At 43.9% G+C, this 20,637-nt stretch overlaps 1 protein-coding gene across 1 annotated transcript in view; it reads left to right on the top strand.

The window, feature by feature from the left end:
• Bcat1 (branched chain amino acid transaminase 1) overlaps positions 1-19,769 on the top strand; it is a 126,844-nt gene extending 107,075 nt beyond the window's left edge. The window contains exon 13 of the mRNA XM_029564957.1: positions 19,714-19,769. Within this exon, the coding sequence (XP_029420817.1) occupies positions 19,714-19,761 (48 nt within the window). The 3' untranslated portion in view covers positions 19,762-19,769. The remainder of the gene's footprint in view (positions 1-19,713) is intronic.
• The last annotated feature ends 868 nt before the right edge of the window (positions 19,770-20,637 follow it).

A 20,637-nucleotide genomic window follows, 5' to 3' on the forward strand; every position in this document is an offset into this window, starting at 1 on the left:
CACATATAAATGAAAACAGTAGCAAAATTTTCTTTTAGAGATGCCAAAAAGACATGGAAAAGAGGTTTTGGGAACGTACATCGAAATCCTTTTCTGCCTTGAAGAATATTTGGACATTTACCATATAACGTCATGTGACAATGGGTTAGCCCACAGTTTGGTTCTGCAGGGCTCCTAGTCAGCGAGAACTGCAGGTGCACCATGCTCTGGTCCAGCATCTGCCCAGCTCCTGTGTCTGGTGCCAGGAAGATGGAGGGAAGCCACGCACATCCCTGGGGCCCCGCCACGTTCCTGACTTTTTGCCCCTCTTTTCTTGCATCGTCAGATGCTATAGGACAGCTGAGCAAACAATTGCTGGACCAAAGTTTGCAGATTTCTGAATCCGAGCACGTTGGCTGTTCATTGCTGGGTCCAGCTGAAGGGGTCATTGGCTTAAGCATTTTAAATTATTTTATTTATTATTTTCAATTTCATGTATATGAGTGTATTGCCTATATGTGTATAAGTGCACCTGTGTGTGCAATGCCTGCAGAGGCCAGAAGGTGTTGGATTCCCCTGGAACTGGAGTTAGGATGGTTGTTAGCTGCCGTGTGGGTCCTGAATGTTGAACCCGTGTCCTCTGCAAGAGCAGTCAGTGCTCTTAACTGTGGAGTGAAGTTGTCTCTCCAGCCCCAGCTTAAGCATTTTTAAATGAATACACTTTTATTTTAAAGATGTTTTAGGTTTATTAAAAAAAACAAAACAGAAGGAACACAAGAATTCTATTCTCTCCCCACATGCAGATTCTCCTTTTGGTGGCGTTCAGGAATGTAATGCTGTGGTGCATTTCATATGATTGCTGAACCAATGTTGACATGTTATTACTAATTTGTCTGTTGAGGACTTAGCATCAAGACATTAGGGTTCACTTTTCATATTATACAGTCTTCTAATGTTTCTTTGTTTTGTTTTCTTTGTTTATTTGAGGCAAGGATGACCTTGGACTTTTTAAAAAATATTTTATTTATTATTTTTATTTTATGTGTATGAGTGTATTGCCTGCATGTATGTGAGTGCACCCATGTCATGCAATGCTGCGGAGGTCAGAAGAGGGCTTCAGATTTCCCTGGAACTGGATGGAGTTAAGGATGGTTCATAGCCGCCATGTGGGTGCTGGGAATCGAACCTGGGTCCTCTGCAAGAGCAATCGGTGCTCTTAACCACTGAGCCATCTCTCCAGCCCTGACCTTGAACTTTTAAAAAAGATTTTTTTTTTAATTTTTGAGAATTTCATACGTGAGCACTGTCTGTGTTGGTTTCATCCCTTCTAGCCCCCCTCCAACATCTCCCATGCCCCTACTGCCTCTCAATTTCTTGTCTTCTTCTTTATTATTGTTACATATACGTACACACATGTATATATTGTACTAAGTCCATTTAGTGGTGCTCATGTGTACCTGTGTTTAGGGCTGCCCACTTGGAGTTAGATAACCTCTCAGGAAGCTCGTCCCTGAAGAAAGCCAATTCTCCCTCCCCCAGCATCCATTGGGTGCCTGTAGCTCTTCATCTTGAGGTGGGACCCCATGAAATTGCCCCCATCCACCTTGGCATGTCACCTGGTTCTGTCATTATGCAGATCTTGTTAGACTGCCGTATGTGGAGATTTCAATGGTGCAGCCTCCCTCTCATGCCCAGAATGTACCGACTAGCAGCAGGCGTCCTGTCCCTCTGGCTCTTACAGTCTTCCCGCCGTCTCTTCCATGATGCCCCCTGAGCCTTAAGTATAAAGGTTGCATTGTAGACATGTCACTTAGGGCTGGGCACCTCACAGTCACTTACTCTCTGCCTTTGACTAATTGTGGAACTTTGTAATAGTCTCCATCTAGTGCAAAAAGAAGCTTCTTTGATAAGTGGTGAGAGGTGCACCTGCCTGTAAATATAAAGATACATGTTTAAAATCAACTGTTGGTCTAGGGATGTGACAAAGTAGGCTTTTCTCTAGGACTTCTCCAGCCACATGTATTTGGCTACTTTTATAGTACTGTACCGGAGTTCCTTCTCGCCGAGCAGGCCTTAAGTCCAACTAAACACCTGTTGATTACTCCTGAGATAAAGGTGCTAATACTGCACCAATAGAGATAGTTTGCCATGCCGGTCATTGCTGTGGTTATTAGGCTTTACAACTGGGTAGGGCCACTGATTGGTTTTCTCCCCTGGCAGCTTGCATGGCATCCTCTAATACCATGAGAGCTAGTCTTCAGGGAGGAGGCTTCCAGGCCAGTTCTAGCGCCATTGCTCCAGGTCCTGTGGCCAAAGTATGTCCTGTCTTCAGCAATAGGGTCTTGCCTCCAAGTTCTAGGAGGCCATCAGGGCCTGTGGTAATAGCCTGTGTTATTTTGGGAGTCTTTTGGACTACCTTAACCAAACTCAAAGGAATGTTTCATTTCAGGAAGAAATATATTTGGGAGATTTTTCTTAGGTTTATAAGTACATTTGAAATTCTTTTTTTGGCCTTTTTTGAGACAGGGTCTCCCTGTAGCCTCAGCTGGCCTGGAACTTGCTATGTAGACCAGGCTGGCCTTGAGGTCAGGCTAGCCTTGGGGAAGACCTCACAGCCATGCGGTTTTCCTACAATTGCTGTACTTCTGTGCTGAGGGCTATGTTTCGAGTCTCTGCTCTTTTGACCCCTCTGGGAGATTGTAATCTCTGAATAGACTCATTAGACCTTTTTATTTGAAACAATATGGAGTGGTTCCAACATTCTTAACTAAATCTTGGCACACCTCAAAGGATAGAGTAACTTTTGCTTCTGCGTGACTTGTGTTCCTTTACTTCGTCTTAGGTTTGAAGAAGCTACTGGTGTTTTAAAAAAGTTATTTATATGCTGGATGTGGTGGAGCACGCCTATAATCCTAGCACTTGGGAGGCAGAGGCAGGCGGATCTCTGTTAGTTCAAGGCCAGCCTGGTCTACATAGTGAGTTCCAGGACAGCTGGGGCTACAGGAGACCCTGTCTCAAAAAGACCAAATGGCCAAAAAAAAAATTCATTTATTTGTATTTTATGTGTATGAGTGTTTTGAGTGCATCCATGTAAATGAACATGTGTGTGCAATGCCTGCAGAGGTCAGAAGAGAGTATTTTATTCCCTGGAACTGGAGTTACGGATGGTTGCTAGCTGTCACGTGGGTACTGCGAATTGAACCTGGGTCCTCAGGAAGAGCAGACACTGAGCCATTTCTCTTCAGTCCCTAAAATTAAAAGGCTGAGTTCAGTGTCTATGGAGACCAGAAGAGTGAGTAGCATCCTCTGGAGCTGGAGTTAAAGGTGGCTGCAAGCTGCCCAGCGTGGGTGCTGGGAGCTGAACTTGGATCCTCTGCAAGATCAGGAAACGTTCTTAACCACTGAGTCACCTGTACACATTCCCAAAGCTGCTGGTTTTGTGGCCAAGTCTGTCCCAAGATTATTTACAAGAACTAGTGGGTGAAACAGAGGGATGGTCCACAGTGCTATCAATTTCACTTTATGACATGAGCCCCATACCGTCTGAGATGACATTTTCCAACAGATTCCAGAACATTGATTTATATACCATTTGTAGTATCCGCCTTAGCAGAAAAATAAGAAATTATCTGTGGGACGATCACTTACATTTAAATTTTGAGGAAGGCAAATTGTCACATTGAGTTGTTCAATTTCATTTTTATGAACACCTAATTTAATACATAGCTCCTGTCCTAATTTCTGTCTGCAAAGTGATATACGTGGGTCTTCCAGGAAGCAGATGCTGAGATGGATTTAGGAATATGCGTGGTTTCCTGAGGGGGACGATTCCTGTAGAAGGGGGAGGGGCTGAAATTGGATGAGTTGAGCCTCCAGCCATTATGCATTTTGACAGAGGGACAATCTCTGGAGCTAAGACTGTGCCCACAAGACAAGTCCTGCACTGGACAGAAATGGCCTAGCCCCAGCACCCCAGTCCTTTCCTGTGGGTTGTTCTGGGAAGAGGATGGCCTGATCTCAAAAGCTGGGGTGATTCTGGAGGTGCTAGAGCCGGAGGAAGCTGCCATTTACTGTTTATAGTTGTCAACACAGACACCAGAGCTCTCACCTCAAAGGAATACAAGATTGTTCATTCCAGAGCCAGATATGAGTGCCCATGGCCCAGGCACACGAATTCAGGTTGCCCCAAATCCCCAGGTCAATGTGGTGATGGTTTCATGGAGCTTGATAGTAACCAAAAAAGGCATAAATCAAGACATTTTAAATATTTTTATTTATTGCTTTTGATTTTTTTGAGACAGGGTCTCCCTGTAGTCACAGCTGGCTTGGAACTCACTATGTAGATCAGGCTAGTCTCGATCTCATAGAGATCTGCCTGCCTCTGCCTCCTGAGTGCTGGGATCAAAGGCATGCACTACCACACCCGGCTTACTTTTTTATTTTAAAGATTTTAACTTTTTTTTTTTAGTGTGTGTGTGTGTGTGTGTGTGTGTGTGTGTGTAGCTACATGCATGTGCCCTCTTACGCCTCAGGGCATAAGATTCCACTGGATCTAGAGTTATAGGTGGTTTTGAGCTACCCACAGTGGGTAGTGGGATCAGAACTCAGATCCTTTGCAAGAGTAGTATGTGTTCTTAACCACTGAACCATCTCTCCAGCTTCTCAAGACACTTTACAAAATATTTTATTTATTACTTTTATTTTACGTATATGAGTGTATTGCCTGCATGTGTGTAAGTGCATCCATGTCATGTAATGCTTGTGGAGGTCAGAAGAGGGCATCAGATCCCCTGGAACAGGAGTTACAGACAGTTGTTAACCACTACATGGGTGCTGGGAATCGAATGCAGGTCCTCTGCAAGATCGATGCTTTTAACCACTGAGTCATCTCTCCAGCTCCTCAGGACACTTTTAAAATGCGCTGGTGGAAACATTAGGTTGGCAGGTTACAGCAATGTGGGGAAATCTCTGCTATAGGTTTCAGAGGCTGTTAGATGAGACACTTAGCCTTTGGGTTGGTGAAGCTAAAGGTCTTTTTATTCTCAAATGATTTACTTCATGCAAGGATGTTAGGTCACACACACAGGAGGGCAGTAAGTGACTATTAAGTGAAGTAAGGATAGGTCAGGTCATTTCATCTCCCACCTTCCAGCCCTCCACAGTAGGGTCATCAGTTTTGTAGATGCTTAGGGTAGGTGAGGATTTTTCCTGGGAACTGAGTTCACATAATTAACCACAAATCCTTGAATTGGATTCTGCAACCTTCTGATTTTCTGTCTTGCGACCATAATGGCATTTGTTCCCTCAGATCTCTCCCAAGAGCCAGCACCATGCTGAGGAGAATGTCAGAGTCCAAAACTTCCAGCTAAATAAACCTCTTTTCTTTGCAAAGTACCCAGCTTTGGGGATTTTGTTGCAGTAATGGAAATGGCCCAATATATGAAGCATGCAGAGCAATCTAGAGCTCCATGAGATTTTCAACCACACGCCTGTCAACTGATCACGATTCATATTCTGTCTAACACCAACAACTGTTCAAATTTAACACAATGGAGGCGAACGTCTCATCTTCTAGGGTCATGGTACTGTACCGTCTTGTTTTCTCCACACAAGAAATGCAGAATTATTTCATTTCCCTCAATTATTCCCTGAACGACAAGTGAAAATGACTCACTGAGCAATGTTAGGTACTTGGGGCTGCACTCATATTTAACTTATTTTGTTTGTTTTTGCTTTGTTTCTGAGGCAGTTTCTCACGTAGCCCAGGTCGACTTCAAAGTTGCTATGTAACTGAGGATGACCTTGAACTCTTGACTACTTTACCTCCCTCTTCCAAGTGTCAGGATTACAGGTGTGCCCTGTCACACTCATTATTTATCCCTATTTTACAGATGAAAACGTGGAGGCATTCGAAGCTATCCACTGCGGTACAGGTTGTAAGTAGAACTGCAGAGGGCTCCAACACAAACATCCCGACTCTGGCGCATCTAGCTAGTTCGTTTTGAGTTTGTTGAGAGCTTTTTCTATGCTGGATAGTGTTAGTTGTCAACTTGACACATCTAGGTTGACGGAGCCTCAATCAGGAAATTGCCTCCATTGGACTGGTCTGTGGCCATGTCTGTGAGGCATTTTCTTGATTATTGAGTGATGTGGGAGGGCCCAGCCCACTGTGGGAGGTGCCACCCCTGGGCAGGTTGCTCTGTACTGTATAAGAAAGCAGGCTGAGCAGGGGCCAGGGGAGCAAGCCAGTAAGCAGTGTTCCTTCATGGCCTGTGCTCCAGCTCCTGCCTCCAGGTTCCTGCCTCGAGCTCCTACCTTGGGCTCCCTCAGTGATGAACCATGACCCAGGAGATGTAAGCCAAATAAACCCTTTCCTCCCCAAGTTGGTATTGGTCAAAGTGTTTTGACACAGCAATTGAAGGCAAACTAGAGCAATACTTGTTACTTTTCTGTTGCTGTGATAGGACACCATGATCAAGGCAGCTTATAGAAGGAAGAGTTTGTTGGGCATACAGTTCCAGAGAGATGAGTCCATCAGGGTGGAGAGGCAGGCTGAGCAAAAGCACTCACATCTTCAAGCAGGCACAGGAAGCAGGGAGAGACAGAGAGGAAATGGGGCATGGCTATGAACTCTCGAAGCCCACCTCCAGTGATGTGCTTCCGCCATCAAGGCCACGCCTCCTAAACCTTCCCAAACATCACCACCATCGGGGCAAAGTGTTCAAATACTTGGAGCCTGTGGGGGACACTTATTCAAACTACCACACATACTTGATTCAGGAGCGTATAGGCCCTTAGGCTGGCGGCTGATGGCAGGCACCCAGGCACACATGGGGTACACATAGGCAGGCACAGGCAGACACACAGACCTGCACACAGGTTGCAAGGAGTGGGAAAACAGGCCTGTAGACACACACAGGTTTGCTGGTTAAGGTGGAGGGTCAGGCCTCTGACCTCCAGACCGTTTTTATACAGAATCACAACACAAAAGTGAAACTCCACCAAAAATAATTATACAACAGATGATACCACTGTTGACGTTCAGGGACCGTAGACATCTGGTGTGGGCTGTTTTGTGCTGACTCATAGCTCTCTTGATGTGTAACATCAGTCATTTTGGCTCGTGTTGGATAACCATATCAGCTCCATGTTGTCAACCTAACCTGGCCCTTATGTCCTTTTGCTTCATACACTGGTAACAAGTAAGCTTTTGGAATTCTCAAAACCCTCAAAAAAAGACAGGTACTGTGGGCCAGGGACATAGCTTGTCTCCATGCACGAGGTCCTGGGTTTGATCCCCAGCACCACGTACAACCAGGCATGGAGGCAGAATCTCGGGGATGAGGATCCAGGCATGCACGTTTTTAGCCAGAATTCCCAGGTGATTCTTACATGCTGATCTGATGGCTGAATTATTGTCTGAAGAGCCTCTAGGTTCGGTGGACAGGAGGAGGGAAAGTTTGGTAACTGGATTGCCACACACTCTAATTTCAGGACAGCAAGTTCAGTTTTAGCTTATTTAAACTCTGAGCTTCCATTAGGTTTGACTTGAAAAAGTTTCCCTGTTTTGGGGGGTGAGTGATTTGTGGTCAGTTAAATCACCAGGGTGTGCCTCTAAAGAATGTGTTAATAGCTGGATGGATTCAGTTTATGGAGGTATAAAAGAGAGGAGGTGGTGGGGCTGAGTTGGAGGAAGTAGTCGCTAGGGGCATGTCCTTCAGCCCCTCCCACGTCTTTCTCTCTGCTTCCTGTCCGAGGTCAAGTGAACTGCCGGTTCTCTCCGCTCTGCTCCCCTCCGTTCACCACCACGATGGATAACAACCTCTGGAACTTTGAGCCAAAATATTTTTTTCCTCCTCTACATCATTTCTGTTGGGTATTTGGGCAGAAGTAACAAACACACCAGTTATAGTCAAAGGCTGTTTGCATGTAGGGTCTGACAAATCATCCCTGCAGGGTCGCTGTGAAGACTAAAATAATACACTTGGGTGTGCTGGACCCAGGGCACAATGGGCAGCAGCACGAATTTCCTGTTTGCGTGTCAGTTTACCTTTCGTATCTGTGTCCTTAAGTACATAAAAAACAGACATAAAAACTCTAAGCTACCTTTGTTTTTCTCAATTCATTGAATGCTCACAATTGAAAACGGGTCATAGCTTGAACTGTCTGCTTGACACCAACCTAGAGTCACGTTGGGAAGAGGGAACTTCGAATGCAGAATTTTCTCCATCGAATTGCCCTGTTGTTTTTGATTGCTAATTGATGTAGCAGGGCCCAGCCCACTGTGGGCAGTGCCATTCCTGGGCAGGTGAACCTGAGCTGTATAAGAAAGCTAGCTGAGCGAGCATGGTGGGGAGGGCAAGCCAGTGAGCAGCAGTCCTCTGTGGTCTCCGCTTCAGTTCCTGCATCCAGGCTCCTACCTTGAGTTCCTTCCGTAATGGGCTGTAACCTGTAAGATGAAATAAACTGTTTTATCCCCAAGTTGCTTTGCTCAGAGTTTTATCACAGCAACAGAGAAACTGGAACAGTGTCCAAAATAGAATAAAGAGCTTAGAATGATGTGAGTGGAATTCAAACCATTTGGGTGATTGGATTAACCAGCCCTTAATTTATCTTAACTCTCTAAACTTTCATGTCATACTGTTCATAAGAATGTGTCATTTTACAGTCCAGAGAGATGGCTTAGTGGGTCAAGGCATTTGCTGCCAAGCCTGATGAGCAGAGTTTCATCCCTAGGACCTATATGGTAGAAAGAGAACTGACTTATGAAAGCTGTTCTTGGGACTGGATACGTAGTTCAGTGGTTAAGAACACTGGCTTCTTGCAGAAGATCTGGGTTCCATTTTCAGCACCCACATGTAACTACCATCTGTAACTCCAGTTCCAGGGGATCCAGCACCCTCTTCTGACCTCCTTGGGCACTGCATAATTGTGCACTTACACACATGCAGGCAATACACTCATATATACCAAAAGCTGTTCTCTGACCTCCAGCTGTGCACACAGGGAGCACACATACCACCCACCCCACATACCACAAAATAAATGTAAACAAAGAGAGAATATTATTTTATTTTTAAATGATTTAACCAAAGGCAAGTTTCCATTTATTTATTTATTTATTTATATATTTATTTATTTATTTATTATTCATTTAGTTTTGCTACTTAGAGTGTCAAAAACCAAAGACGTGATCCTGAATGATCCAGCTGAACTGCACAAAGTTGGCAGTGGGCCACCACAGTGCCTTCGTCTAGGAGCTGAGATGAAAAGGGATGATAAGCAGGATGGAAACACACACTTTGATCTCTCCTCTGGCTTGGCAACTGCCCAGACTGTGATCAATAATTCATCCAAAGAGAATCTGCGTTGCAGGAAAAATCACTTAAGTTTATTTGAGTAATTTCTCTATCATTGGACACTTACATGTTGTAGTGTTGACTTTAGCCGCGGTACTGGGTAAATACTCAAACTTCAGTGTCTTAATCCAGTGAAAATGTATCTCTTGTTTGTACAAAGAAGAATGTGGACAGGGCCATTTTCCAGACGGCTTGACCAGGGGGATACAGGCTCCTTTTCTCACCAGCTTTTTACACTGTGCAGTGTAGGGCTTTGGGTTTCTGTACCCCACCCTTTGCTTCCCACCAACATTAGTGTAGGAGACTGATTCTGGAAGTGTGGGTGGACTTGAACTTGAAGCTGCGTATATCGCTACTTGTTACTTTTGATTATACAAAATACAGTCCTGCAATCAAATATAACAACAGGATGCGACTAGAAAGATGGCTCAGCAGTTAAGACCACTGGCTGCTCTTGTAGAGGACCCAGGTTCAGTTCCCAGTACCCTCATGGTGGCTCAAGACCATCCTTAACTCCAGTTCCAGGGGATTTCAATACCGTCCTCTACCCTCCACTAGCCTTGCATGCATGGGTGAACTTGGATGCGGGCAAAACACTCATATACACCAGATTAAAAGAATAATTAAGAAGTCTAACAACAGGAAAGGCTGGGAAATGTGGTCAGCGGGCAGAAAAGCATTTTGCTGAATACTGGAAGTTTATATCCCAGTTTATTGCCGTTATAATAAACAGCTGAGATGAACATCACTTTATTTCAATCTTTGTTTGCTTTTTCCTTCTTAGGACATATTACTTAAAGAGAAATTTCATGGTCAAAGACTTACTTTAAGACATATGTAAACATTTCAGTACTTTCTTCTCTCATCATTATATAACCACAATTATTTTGCCATCTCCTTATCAACAAGGGTGCTTGTTCAGGATGCTGCTCAGTTAAATATGAGCATTAGTTTCTTCGGTTGTAAAATGACGTCTGCCCTATGCATGGCTGTGAATGTGACAATGTTTGTGTACATTCTTGTTATTATTATTAAATTTAATTATTATTGTGTGTGTATGATGTATGTATGTGGGTGTGTGGGTACCACAGTGTACTTATGGAGGTCAGAGGACAACTTTGGAGTCTGTTCTCTCCTTCCATCTTTACATGGTGTCCCAATTAGCTTTGATGGCCAACTTAACACAGCCTAGTCACCTAAGAAGGGAATTTTGATTAAGGGATTTCCCAGAGCAGAATTTCCCAGGTGCCTGTCTGCAAGGGGTTGTTTTGATTGTTAACTGGTGTAGGACGGCCCAGCCCACTGAGGGTGGCACCATTCCCTAAGCAGGTAGTCCTGGGTTGTCTAAGAAAGCCAGCTCCATATGCGTCCATGAAAAGGCAGTAAGCAGCATTCCTCCATGGTTTCTGCCTCAGTTCCTGCATGAGTTCCTGCCCGGACTTCCCTCAGTGATGGACTGTGACCTGCGAGCTGAAATAAACCCTCTCCTCCCCTCAGCTGCTTTTGGTCACGGTGTTTGTCACAGAAACAGAGGAAACTAGAATACGCAGGTTCCAGGGTTGAACTCAGGTTAATAGGCATGCTGTTATCCACTGAGCCATCTTGCCAATCCTAGTTATTATTTTGAGGAGAAAGTTTGGAAAAAATCTTGAACACCTGACATTCATCTTAAAGTATTTTCAAAGCATCACTCTTCTTTTTAAAGACTGTTTTGCCTCTAAGCGTACTTCATGCATGTAGTGCTTTCTGAGGCCAGAACAGGACATTGGAATCCCTGGAACTGGAGATACAGATGGCTGTTAACCACCATGTGAGTGCTCAGAATTGAACCCAGGTCCTCTGCAAGAGCAACCAGTGATCTTAGCTGCAGAGCCATCTCTGCAGCCTCTAAAACATCATCACTGTTTAATATTATTGGTTAATTTGAGAAATTATTAAAAAAATAAACGGTTGCTATTTTCCAAAACACCCATACTCTTTCCATTCCTCAGTGATAAACATCAAGTCCATCCAGATTGTGTGTGGGGAGGGAATCTATTCTCTAGGGATTTTGTGTTCTCTATTTTACAGGAGTGAGCACGTTACATGTTAGTTTTTTTATTTTTATTTTTATTTTAAGTGCACCCATGTTGTGCAGTGCCCATGGAGGACAGAAGAAGGCATCGAATCCCCTGGAACTGGAGTTATAAACGGTTGTTAGCCGCCATGTGGGTGCTGGGAATTGAACCTGGGTCATCTGTAAGAGCAGTCAGTGCTCTTAACTGCTGAACCATCTCTCCAGCCCAAAAATAAATAAAAATTTTGAAAAGATCTAATAAGGACCGACCCGTCCCTTGTGGAACATCACACTCAAGTGGGTGGTTCTTAGAAGGGGGTCATTTAAAGAATACATTCATAACATATGTTACTCAGTGACAGGAAGCAAATTTCAGCCTAGGTTCGCAAGAACGAACATGAGGAAAATGATCAGTGTTGTGATCTCTAGGGTGCAGCCGCACCCTTCCCCACCCTAACATAAATGCTAATGCACAAGTCCAACATATGAGCCTGCCAAAAGCTAATGGCTTGAATTTTGAACACTTGGATCAGGTTTTTAAAAAAAAATTATTTTTATTTTATGTGTATGTGTGTATTGCCTGCATGTAGGTAAGTGCACCCGTGTCTTGCAATGCCTTAGGAGGACAGAAGAGGCTGGAACTGGAGTTATGGACAGTTGTTAGCTCCCATATAAGTGCTGGGATTCGAACCCGGGTCTTCTGCAAGAACAACTAGTGTTCTTAATTGCTGAGCCATCTTTCCAGCCCCCCTTTAAAAAATATTTTATTTATTTATTTTTGTTGGATCAGGGTTCTTTAATGAATGTTTTTTCATACCCCATGGCAGGCAGAATAACACCCTGATTTCTGTGTCCTATTCACTGGGACCTGTGAATAAGATACTTTCCCTTGGACAATGGGACTTTGCAGATATAAGTGAGACTTTGCCATGGGGAGGTTAAAAGGCAAATTGGGTGAGTGGACTCAGCCTAGTCATAGGGGCTTTTAGAGGGACAGGATCTTTCTCAGCTGTCAGAATCAGAGGGAGATGGGATGATAAATATGGCAGACTTTGAAGATGATGGGAGAGGTCTGTGGGCCTAGGAATGTTGGTATCCTCTGAAAGCTAAACCCTCTACGGAACAGAAAAGACAACGACCCAGTTCCTGAGGGGCACATCTTACTGATACTTTAAATGTGGCCCAGGGAGACCCTTTCCAGACTTTTAATCTACAGAACCCAGAGAATAAATTTGTACTGTTTGAAGCCACAGAATATATGGTATTTTGTCATAGCAGCAACAGAAAATGGGTACAAAGCCCCTCTTTAAAACTACCTCTGGAATGGCTTTGTGCGGTATTCGCCACGTTGTTGTTTTGTTCTGGAGCAATAGATGGTGCTAAGCACCCGCGTTTCTGGTGTTGTTGGCCAGCTCATCTTACTGAAAATAATTAAGAACACATGATGGCCGTTGAAATCCTTGCTCTGGGAAGTGCAAATCCCTATGTTACAGACAAGAACTCCTGCTTGAGAATGACAAAGGCCAAATGACCGTCGTGGAGGCTCAGTAGCAGAATTCAACAGTCGCTACTTATTAAAAACCCAGAAAGTGATACAACCGATCTTCTGTCTGCTGCACAGAGATGCTTACACCCCTTAAAAATATCAGAACGTGAAGTACAGTTCCCCTTTAGAGTTACTGAGCTCCCTGGAGCCACCGAGCATATGAAAGAGAATTGGAAATTAGAACCACAGGGAAAGTCACGAGTCGCAATATTTAAGAAAAGGTAGTAAAAGCTTTTCTAGAAAATTGTTCACTCTGTTTTTGTTTTTTTTTGTTTTTTGGTTAGTATTGAATAACATCAAACACAACATTATTTATATTTGGACGCTGGTATACAGGGTTGAATATCTTTGATGGTTTTTTAATAGTATGTGTCTAGGATTTTTATATTCGATTGGTGTATTTAAGTTTATGATCTGTGCTGTGATATAGTTTTAGTCACACTTGAACATTCCATTCCCTTCATTTTGTTTGTCAGAGTAGGAAGCCGAGGATTTGGACTTGATGACTATTTGTATGACATAGCATGTTGGGACATTCTGGGTGTCCAATGGAGAGAAGTGTTTGGATACCGGACTGGCAGATGATCGCTCGTTACTCGTTTCTCTTTCTAAAAGCACTTTGCATGCACACATTTCCTTTTTATTTTTTTAAAAAGTTGTATGTATATGTCTATATCTGTGTGTGGGTATGTGCACACAAGAACAGGTGCCCATGAGGCCAGAAGATGGCATCAGACCCCCTGGGGTTGGAGTTACAGGTGGTTGTGTCGCCTAAGAGGAGACAAGGTCCTGGAAACCAAACTCAGGTCCTCTGTAAGGGCGATATGTGCTTTTAAGCGCTGAGCCATCTCTCCAGTCCCAATGTTTTTATTTCCTGAGTGAAAGCAAACACAGCTTTTAAGGATGAGCAATCTTTCAGTAGAACATGAAGAAAGCACATTTCCACCCAGAACAACCACAGACTCTCAGGAACTGAAATGCTCTGAAAATCTGAGACCACGGTTTAGAAAGGAAGCCAAGGATAGGAATGTCACGGAGACGTGTCATTTCTTTGTAGGTAAGGAACTTAGTCTTCTCTAAGCATAATTCAAGACTATTCGAAAGGCCCCTCTGTCCCTCAAGGACCAGCCCTAGGAAGACTTTGCTCCTATGTGGGTAAAAAGGGGAAGCTGAGGGACAGATGGGGTACTGCCCAGTGATCACCCTGTCACTTGGTCCTGAACTTAAGTTTTCTTTTCTTACCCCTTTTTTCTTTTTCCTTTGACACAAGATCTCACGGATGTAGCCCAGGCAATCTTCCATCTTCATTTCCTGAGAGCTGGGATCACAGGCGCGAGCCAGCCAGCCTGGCATAACTGTTTTCTTGAACTAGTGAAATTAGATGGTTTAAGAGAGATTAAGAGGGAAGGCAAATCACTGAGGGCCAAGTTCATGCAGAAAGATATTCTTTACAAATAAAAATTAATTTCTTTTTTAATATTTTTTTTTTATTTTATGTGTATGCGTGTACTGCCTGCGTGTAGGTAGGTGTACCATGTCCTGCAATGCCTGCGGAGGACAGAAGAGGCTGTTGGATCCCCTGGAACTGGAGTTACCAATAGTTGTTAGGTGCCATGTGGGTGCTGGGATTCGAACCCGGGTCTTCTGCAAGAACATTGTTCTTATTTGCTGAGCCATCTCTCCAGTCAATAAAAATTAATTTCTAAAATCTGCTTAAGGAAGGAAGACTCCAGAGCTGTGATCTCCAACCGAGGAGACAAAGACTGGTGATGGTCTTTAAATTTTGCCACAGTCTTAGCAAAGGAGAGGACTTTACTATAAATCCAAGGTCGTGGTAAAATATCCCCACGGCACAATATAAGTAATATGTATAAATTATTCATATTATATACACATTAACATATGAGAGAGAGAGAGAAACAGTTACATGAAGAGGTCAGAGTCAATGGCAGGCGTTTTCCTTTATCGCTCTCCCCCCCTCCCCCTTATTTTTTGGGACAGTGTCTGTCTCTGATCCCGGAGCTTATTTATTTGGCTATACCAACAGGCCAAAACACTCCATTGATCCTCCTGTCTCTGCCCTCCAGCTCTGTGGTGACAAAGTGGAGTGGGGTTGGTGGGCAAGGGGCACAGAGGCAGGAGGGAGGGATAGGTGACGGAGGAAGGCAGTGAGTAATCAGCTATACTGAAAACTCTTGCCAGTGTCTACCAGAGGGACTCCAAAGTTCACTCACAGGCACTACGCTTCAGGCAGGAACTGCTTTAGAAGACCCCAAAGATGCTCGTTAAGATATTAATAAAATATAGAGATAGGTGTTGGTCGTTATTGCAGGGAAAGAAGCTCACTACTTAGAACTGAGAGCTTTCAACAATACACAAGGGGAGGTAAGAAAACACTTTCATCACTGATCTGAGGAATTTGTTCACTGGCTACTTTAACTTGTTTCCTGCTGGGTAAGACCCAGTGGTGGGACGCCGTTTTAGTTCCAGATTGTCAGTGTCTCTGTTTGGCCAGAAGGTGTTGCTCTAATCTAACAGGCCGTAGAGGACAAAGTAGTGAAGGAACGGGTGTCAGCAGGAATAAAGATGTCAACTGTGTGAGTATGTAGAATTCAGCCACAAAGATATCCATTATAAGGGGAAAAAGGACTTTGCTGTAGTGTGCATCCACTATAAATAGTTCAGCTAAATGTAAACATAGAACATTGCCCCAGTGATCTCTGTAGCCGTGTAAACAGCAGCCCAACTTTCCCTTTCATTAACTCTCTTTTCTTAATAAAGAGACTTCTGTGCTGTGAATTTGGGGCAAAATAGAATGATCTGAACTTTTTTTTTTTTATATATATATATAACGGGTATAGCATACATGGACTAAAAACTGGAACTTAAAATCAGCAGATTTTTTATTTTTATTTTTAACAAACACAGCTTTGCTTTACTGCGTAAAATCCCATATGTTACAGAAATAAGCAGAGCCCAGGCAGCAGACAGGGCTAGCAAAGGGTTAGCGAGACGGCAGTGCAGGCCTCGTTTGCACCAAGTTAGGATTCCTTTTGATGGTGGTAAACAAAATTCAAACAAATACTTCTTTTAAAGATGTCACCCCATCACTCAAAATGTTAAACCTGATTATAAAAAGAATGTCTTTAAACTGTGCTAAAATGAAATTTTATGCAGAATTACTCATTTTACTTTCAAAATTCAGACCAGGGTAACTTTTTTTTTTTTTTAAGTGAAGATTTTTCCACCACAGGAAGCAAAACACATCAAACATTTTCAGTGTAGGACTACAGCTTACCCCGAATTAACTCAGCCGAAGTAACCAACCCAGAATAAGCTAAGTTGCCCGGGTAATGCAGGCTCCTTTTACAGACTGGATGTCCATCTCCCTCCCTTGCATTTTAAATAGCAAATTGGCAAAAGCACATCGGAGGAATTTGTGAATGCTCTTTTCTACTAGATTTTTCTGGACATGGTGGTATATGTTTATAATCCTGGCACATGGGAGGTAGACGCAGGAAGATCAGAAGTTCATGGCCAGCCTGGACCACAGGAGATCTGTTTCAACAGAGAGGGAGGGAGAAAGGGAGGGAGAAGGGGAGAGCAAGAGCGAGAGCGAGAGCGAGAGGGAGAGGGAGAGAGAGAGAGAGAGAGAGAGAGAGAGAGGAAGAGGAGGAGGAAGGGCGAAGGGGAGGAGGGAAAGAGAGAGGGAGGAAAGGAGAAGATAAAATTGGCCTGGGTGTGGTTTGGGTTCCATCAAGTTTCCTCCAATTCCTGGAGGAACACCTCACTTCTTCCATAGAGCACACTGACCCTAACTCCCAAAAGGCAGTTACTCCATTTATCAGAAACATGGTCATGTCTTATTTGTTTAAACTTAGTACATGCCTGAAAGGTACATGTCAAATAAATGTTTGTAACTGAGGTAAAATGAAATAAATCAAGGCTACGTAATCCGCCCAAAGGGTCAATTAGGTCTTGGGCAATCAGCTTTGGGTTTCCTTCAGTCACAAATTATAAACATCTTTGCTGAGCTCTGTGGAAAATAGAGACTTCTCATTCTGCAAGAAAGCAAGTCAAACTCTGCAGGGTTGGGGCTGAGTGAGGAAAGGTTCATCAGCTCTGTTTGAATCCTGTGCTGGGAAGGAAAGGGCTGCAGGTGCGAGCTGAGCTTCTTCAAGGGAGAATGAAAGGCGGGAAGTGTCCTGAGCGTCCCAGGGAGAAACGACCCAGGTCTGTAAAATTCATTCTGAGAACACATGTATTCAAATTTTTATTTAGATATGTGAGTGATAGGGAAATACTAGGCTAACCCCCCCATAAATTTGTAATAAACAATTTAGAATTCTTATGAGACTTTAGTATGATAATGTTTTTGAGAAGTAGTTTGTTCTTTGTGCATGGTGTGGGTTGTGTGTGTGTGTGTGTGTGTGTGTGTGTAGAGGTGGGGTCTCATGTAGCTCAGGCTGACCTGGAACTTGTTATGTAGCTCCTGATCCTCTAGTAGGTTGGACAGAAAATTCCAGAAACAAGCAATTTGTGATGAGGTCTCACCACACCTGTCCGTGGACTTGAGTCATCCTTGTCAACATGTCCACATTGTGTAGGCTACCCACCCACTAGTCATTTAATAGTCACATCTATCATCAAAGGGGTTCCTTGTAAGCATTGCAGTGTTGCTGTGTGACACTCTTCCCGGGGTCACCCCAGATAGGGAACCATCAACAGACCAAAGTTAGGATGCCACTAAACTCCAACTCAGTGAACCAAGGAGTTTTATTGGGGTCACTCACAGGAGCAGAAATGACTCAAAGACAGCTGCATCACCAAAGCCCATGCGAGCGTGGGTGACAGTTCATGAGAGCTGGAACTCTGGAGCTCACTGCACAACCTGTGGGCAACTGAACAGACCAGAGTGTCTTTTCCAGGCAGATCAGGCGGTCTGAGCCTCTTCCAGGTGACTGGACTTCTCTGAGTGACCCCAGCAGTCCTTAGGGCTTATATAAGCTTGGGGAGGGAGGAGCCTAGTGAACCTGGTCAGTTTCAGGTACTTCCTGAAACTGTTGAACTATTTACTTCCTGAGCTTGAACTTCCCGGCAGGACTGAACATTTCACTTTCTCTTAGAATATCCTGTGTGTTAAGGATGTCTCTCCAAGATAGAATGTCTTATGCCATAGGAAATCACAACACAAGTGCTTGTTTTAAAGTAATACGTTTACTCAATAATGGCTCTGGATATGAGAAGGATGAACCTGGGAACTTGGATAAGCCGAAGCAAAGCTATAAAACACTTATTTTAATTGAAAAGGTAAAAGTTCTCGACAAGGAAACTAAATCAAGCTCCCTCACATTACTAAACTCCAAAAGTTCTTGTTATTCTCCTGTGCCTAATCTGGGTCACAGGTGTGCATGTAAAGGAAAAAACACAGTACATGTAAGGTTTGGTTCTATCCAGGATTTCAGGAATCTCGTAGGTCTTAGAATGAATCTACTGAGGAAAAGGCAGGATTACTGTATGTGAAAAGCGCACCCAACCCCCAAACTAAACAGAAACAAAATATACAGAGAGCTACGCAAAACCCATTCTAATATTCAAGACTATTCCCTGTCCAGACCCCTTGTACCTCCCTAATCACTGCACAGAGTAACATCTGCTTCTTAGTCCATCCTCCTCCCTTGCCTCCTGTCAGAGAGGGCCTCCTGACCCTCTTGAAGCAGCCCCCACTCCCCACACAGCCCCTCTACACCCCACTACTGTATTTTATCATCATCTTGAATATTTGAACTCGTCTTTTATAAATATTTGCCTGTTTACATGTTGGGACTGCCCTCCTCTGCTAAAATCCAGGTTCCTCTCAGGGGAGGACGGACTTTGTCTTGCCCGGCAGGCCCTTCCTAGCACAGCCTAGGGCATAGGGGGTCCTCAACATATATATATTCAATGGGTGATTAAACGCTATTATTCTCATTAGAGAAAATATTTCTAAATAAAGTATCAATTTTCAAGGTGTACTGGTAACATTTTTTCCCATCTGTAAGTTACCTCTTGACTTGAATTACTCTCCTCCCTCCCTCTCTCCCTCCCTCCCCCTCTCCCTTCCTCCTCCCTTCTTTCTCCAATCCTCCTTTCTTCATAATGAGACCTTCTAGGGAGACCATAGTGTATCCATCCTAGAACTTTTCAAAAAGAAGTCTAAATCTAGAGTAACAGAAAGCCTGTCTTCCCTGTATTTCTGTTTGGAAGCGATTCCCTCACCCTTGGCTTCTCGGTGTTCACGGAAGCCAGGATGCAGCATTCTTATTAAAATGGTCAGTTACTAGTGGCTGGAGAGATGGCTCAGCAGTTAAGAGCACTGGCTGCTCTTGCAGAGGACCTGGGTGTGAATCCTAGCACTCACATGGCAGCTAACAACTGTCCCTAAGTCCAGTTCCAGGGGATCTGATCTAACACCCTCTTTTGTCCTCCATGGGCATTGCGTGACATGGGTGCACTTGTATACACGCACAACGTACACAAACATAAAAATAAAGTCAAAATTTTTGTTTTTAAAAATGGTGCGTTACACTGTAAATTTGAGACAGGCCACAATGAGGGTCCATTGGGTAGCCATGACAGCAAAAATCTAACATTTTCCATTTCTTCTCTATCCCAGGCCACAGGAGTCTAGAAAGGCAGGAAATCATATTGAATTTTCCTAATTATTGAGAAGGCCTATTGAAGGATGGCCAGGTGGATTTGAGGCAATGCTAACCAAGCTTATTTTCCCACAGAACTATATAAAATGCATCTACCTCATCATCCATCATCACAGAGTTTAGAAATGGAAACTACCCAAGTGTCCATCAACAGATGATGTATAGGAAACGTGCAATATGTATACACTGTGGACTGCTGTTGAGCCATGAAAAAGAACTTCCAACAACACAGGCAGAGGAGGAGATCATCGTGTACTAACCCAGGCAAAGAACAGCAGCTGTGTGCCCCATGATCTGACTCAGGGAGCCGGAAAAGGCTGAGCTCACAGACCTTTAGATAACAAGGATGTGTGTTTCGGAAAGCTGGAAGAGAGGAGCCTGAAAGTTTTCACCCTAAGGAAGTAAAAACTAAAGAGACAGATACGCCTAACCCAATCAAGATGCCACACGGGTTTGCACAGCTCACAATATTACGTGGTCCTCTATCAATATTGGTAATTTTTTATGTTTTTATGTATTAGCTGGTGACTAGAAAACAAAAATAAGCCAGGTACATTGGGAGTGCTCTTAATCCCAGCACTTAGGAGGCAGAGGCAGGTGGATGTCTGTGATGCAAACTAGCCAGGGCTACACAGTGAGACCATGTCTGAAAACAAACAAACAGCGGACTACCGGACAAGGTGGGAATCAGTGGATATCTTGTGTTTCCACGTCGCTGTCTTCTAGGTTTGGGCACGCTGGAAGAATCTGATGGGGGGGGGCGGGTAGCAACAGAGTGGTTGTGCTTTATCTTGTCATGAAGTCGCAGTATTTGGGTCCAGAGGAGCAGACAAAGGCCGATAGCACTAATTCACTGCAGCTCACAGCGCATACATCATGTGCTCATAAACTGGCCCGTTGGGCTATTGTGTGACCCCAGCATAAGAGAGTTGATGTGATTCACCAGGGTCCTCCATGTTCGGAGGACGAGGGGTGTGGGGGAATGCCGGCCATATAAGG

The sequence above is a fragment of the Nannospalax galili genome, unplaced genomic scaffold (genome assembly GCF_000622305.1).
Source record: "Nannospalax galili isolate Female #2095 unplaced genomic scaffold, S.galili_v1.0 scaffold917, whole genome shotgun sequence".
NCBI lineage: Eukaryota > Metazoa > Chordata > Mammalia > Rodentia > Spalacidae > Nannospalax > Nannospalax galili.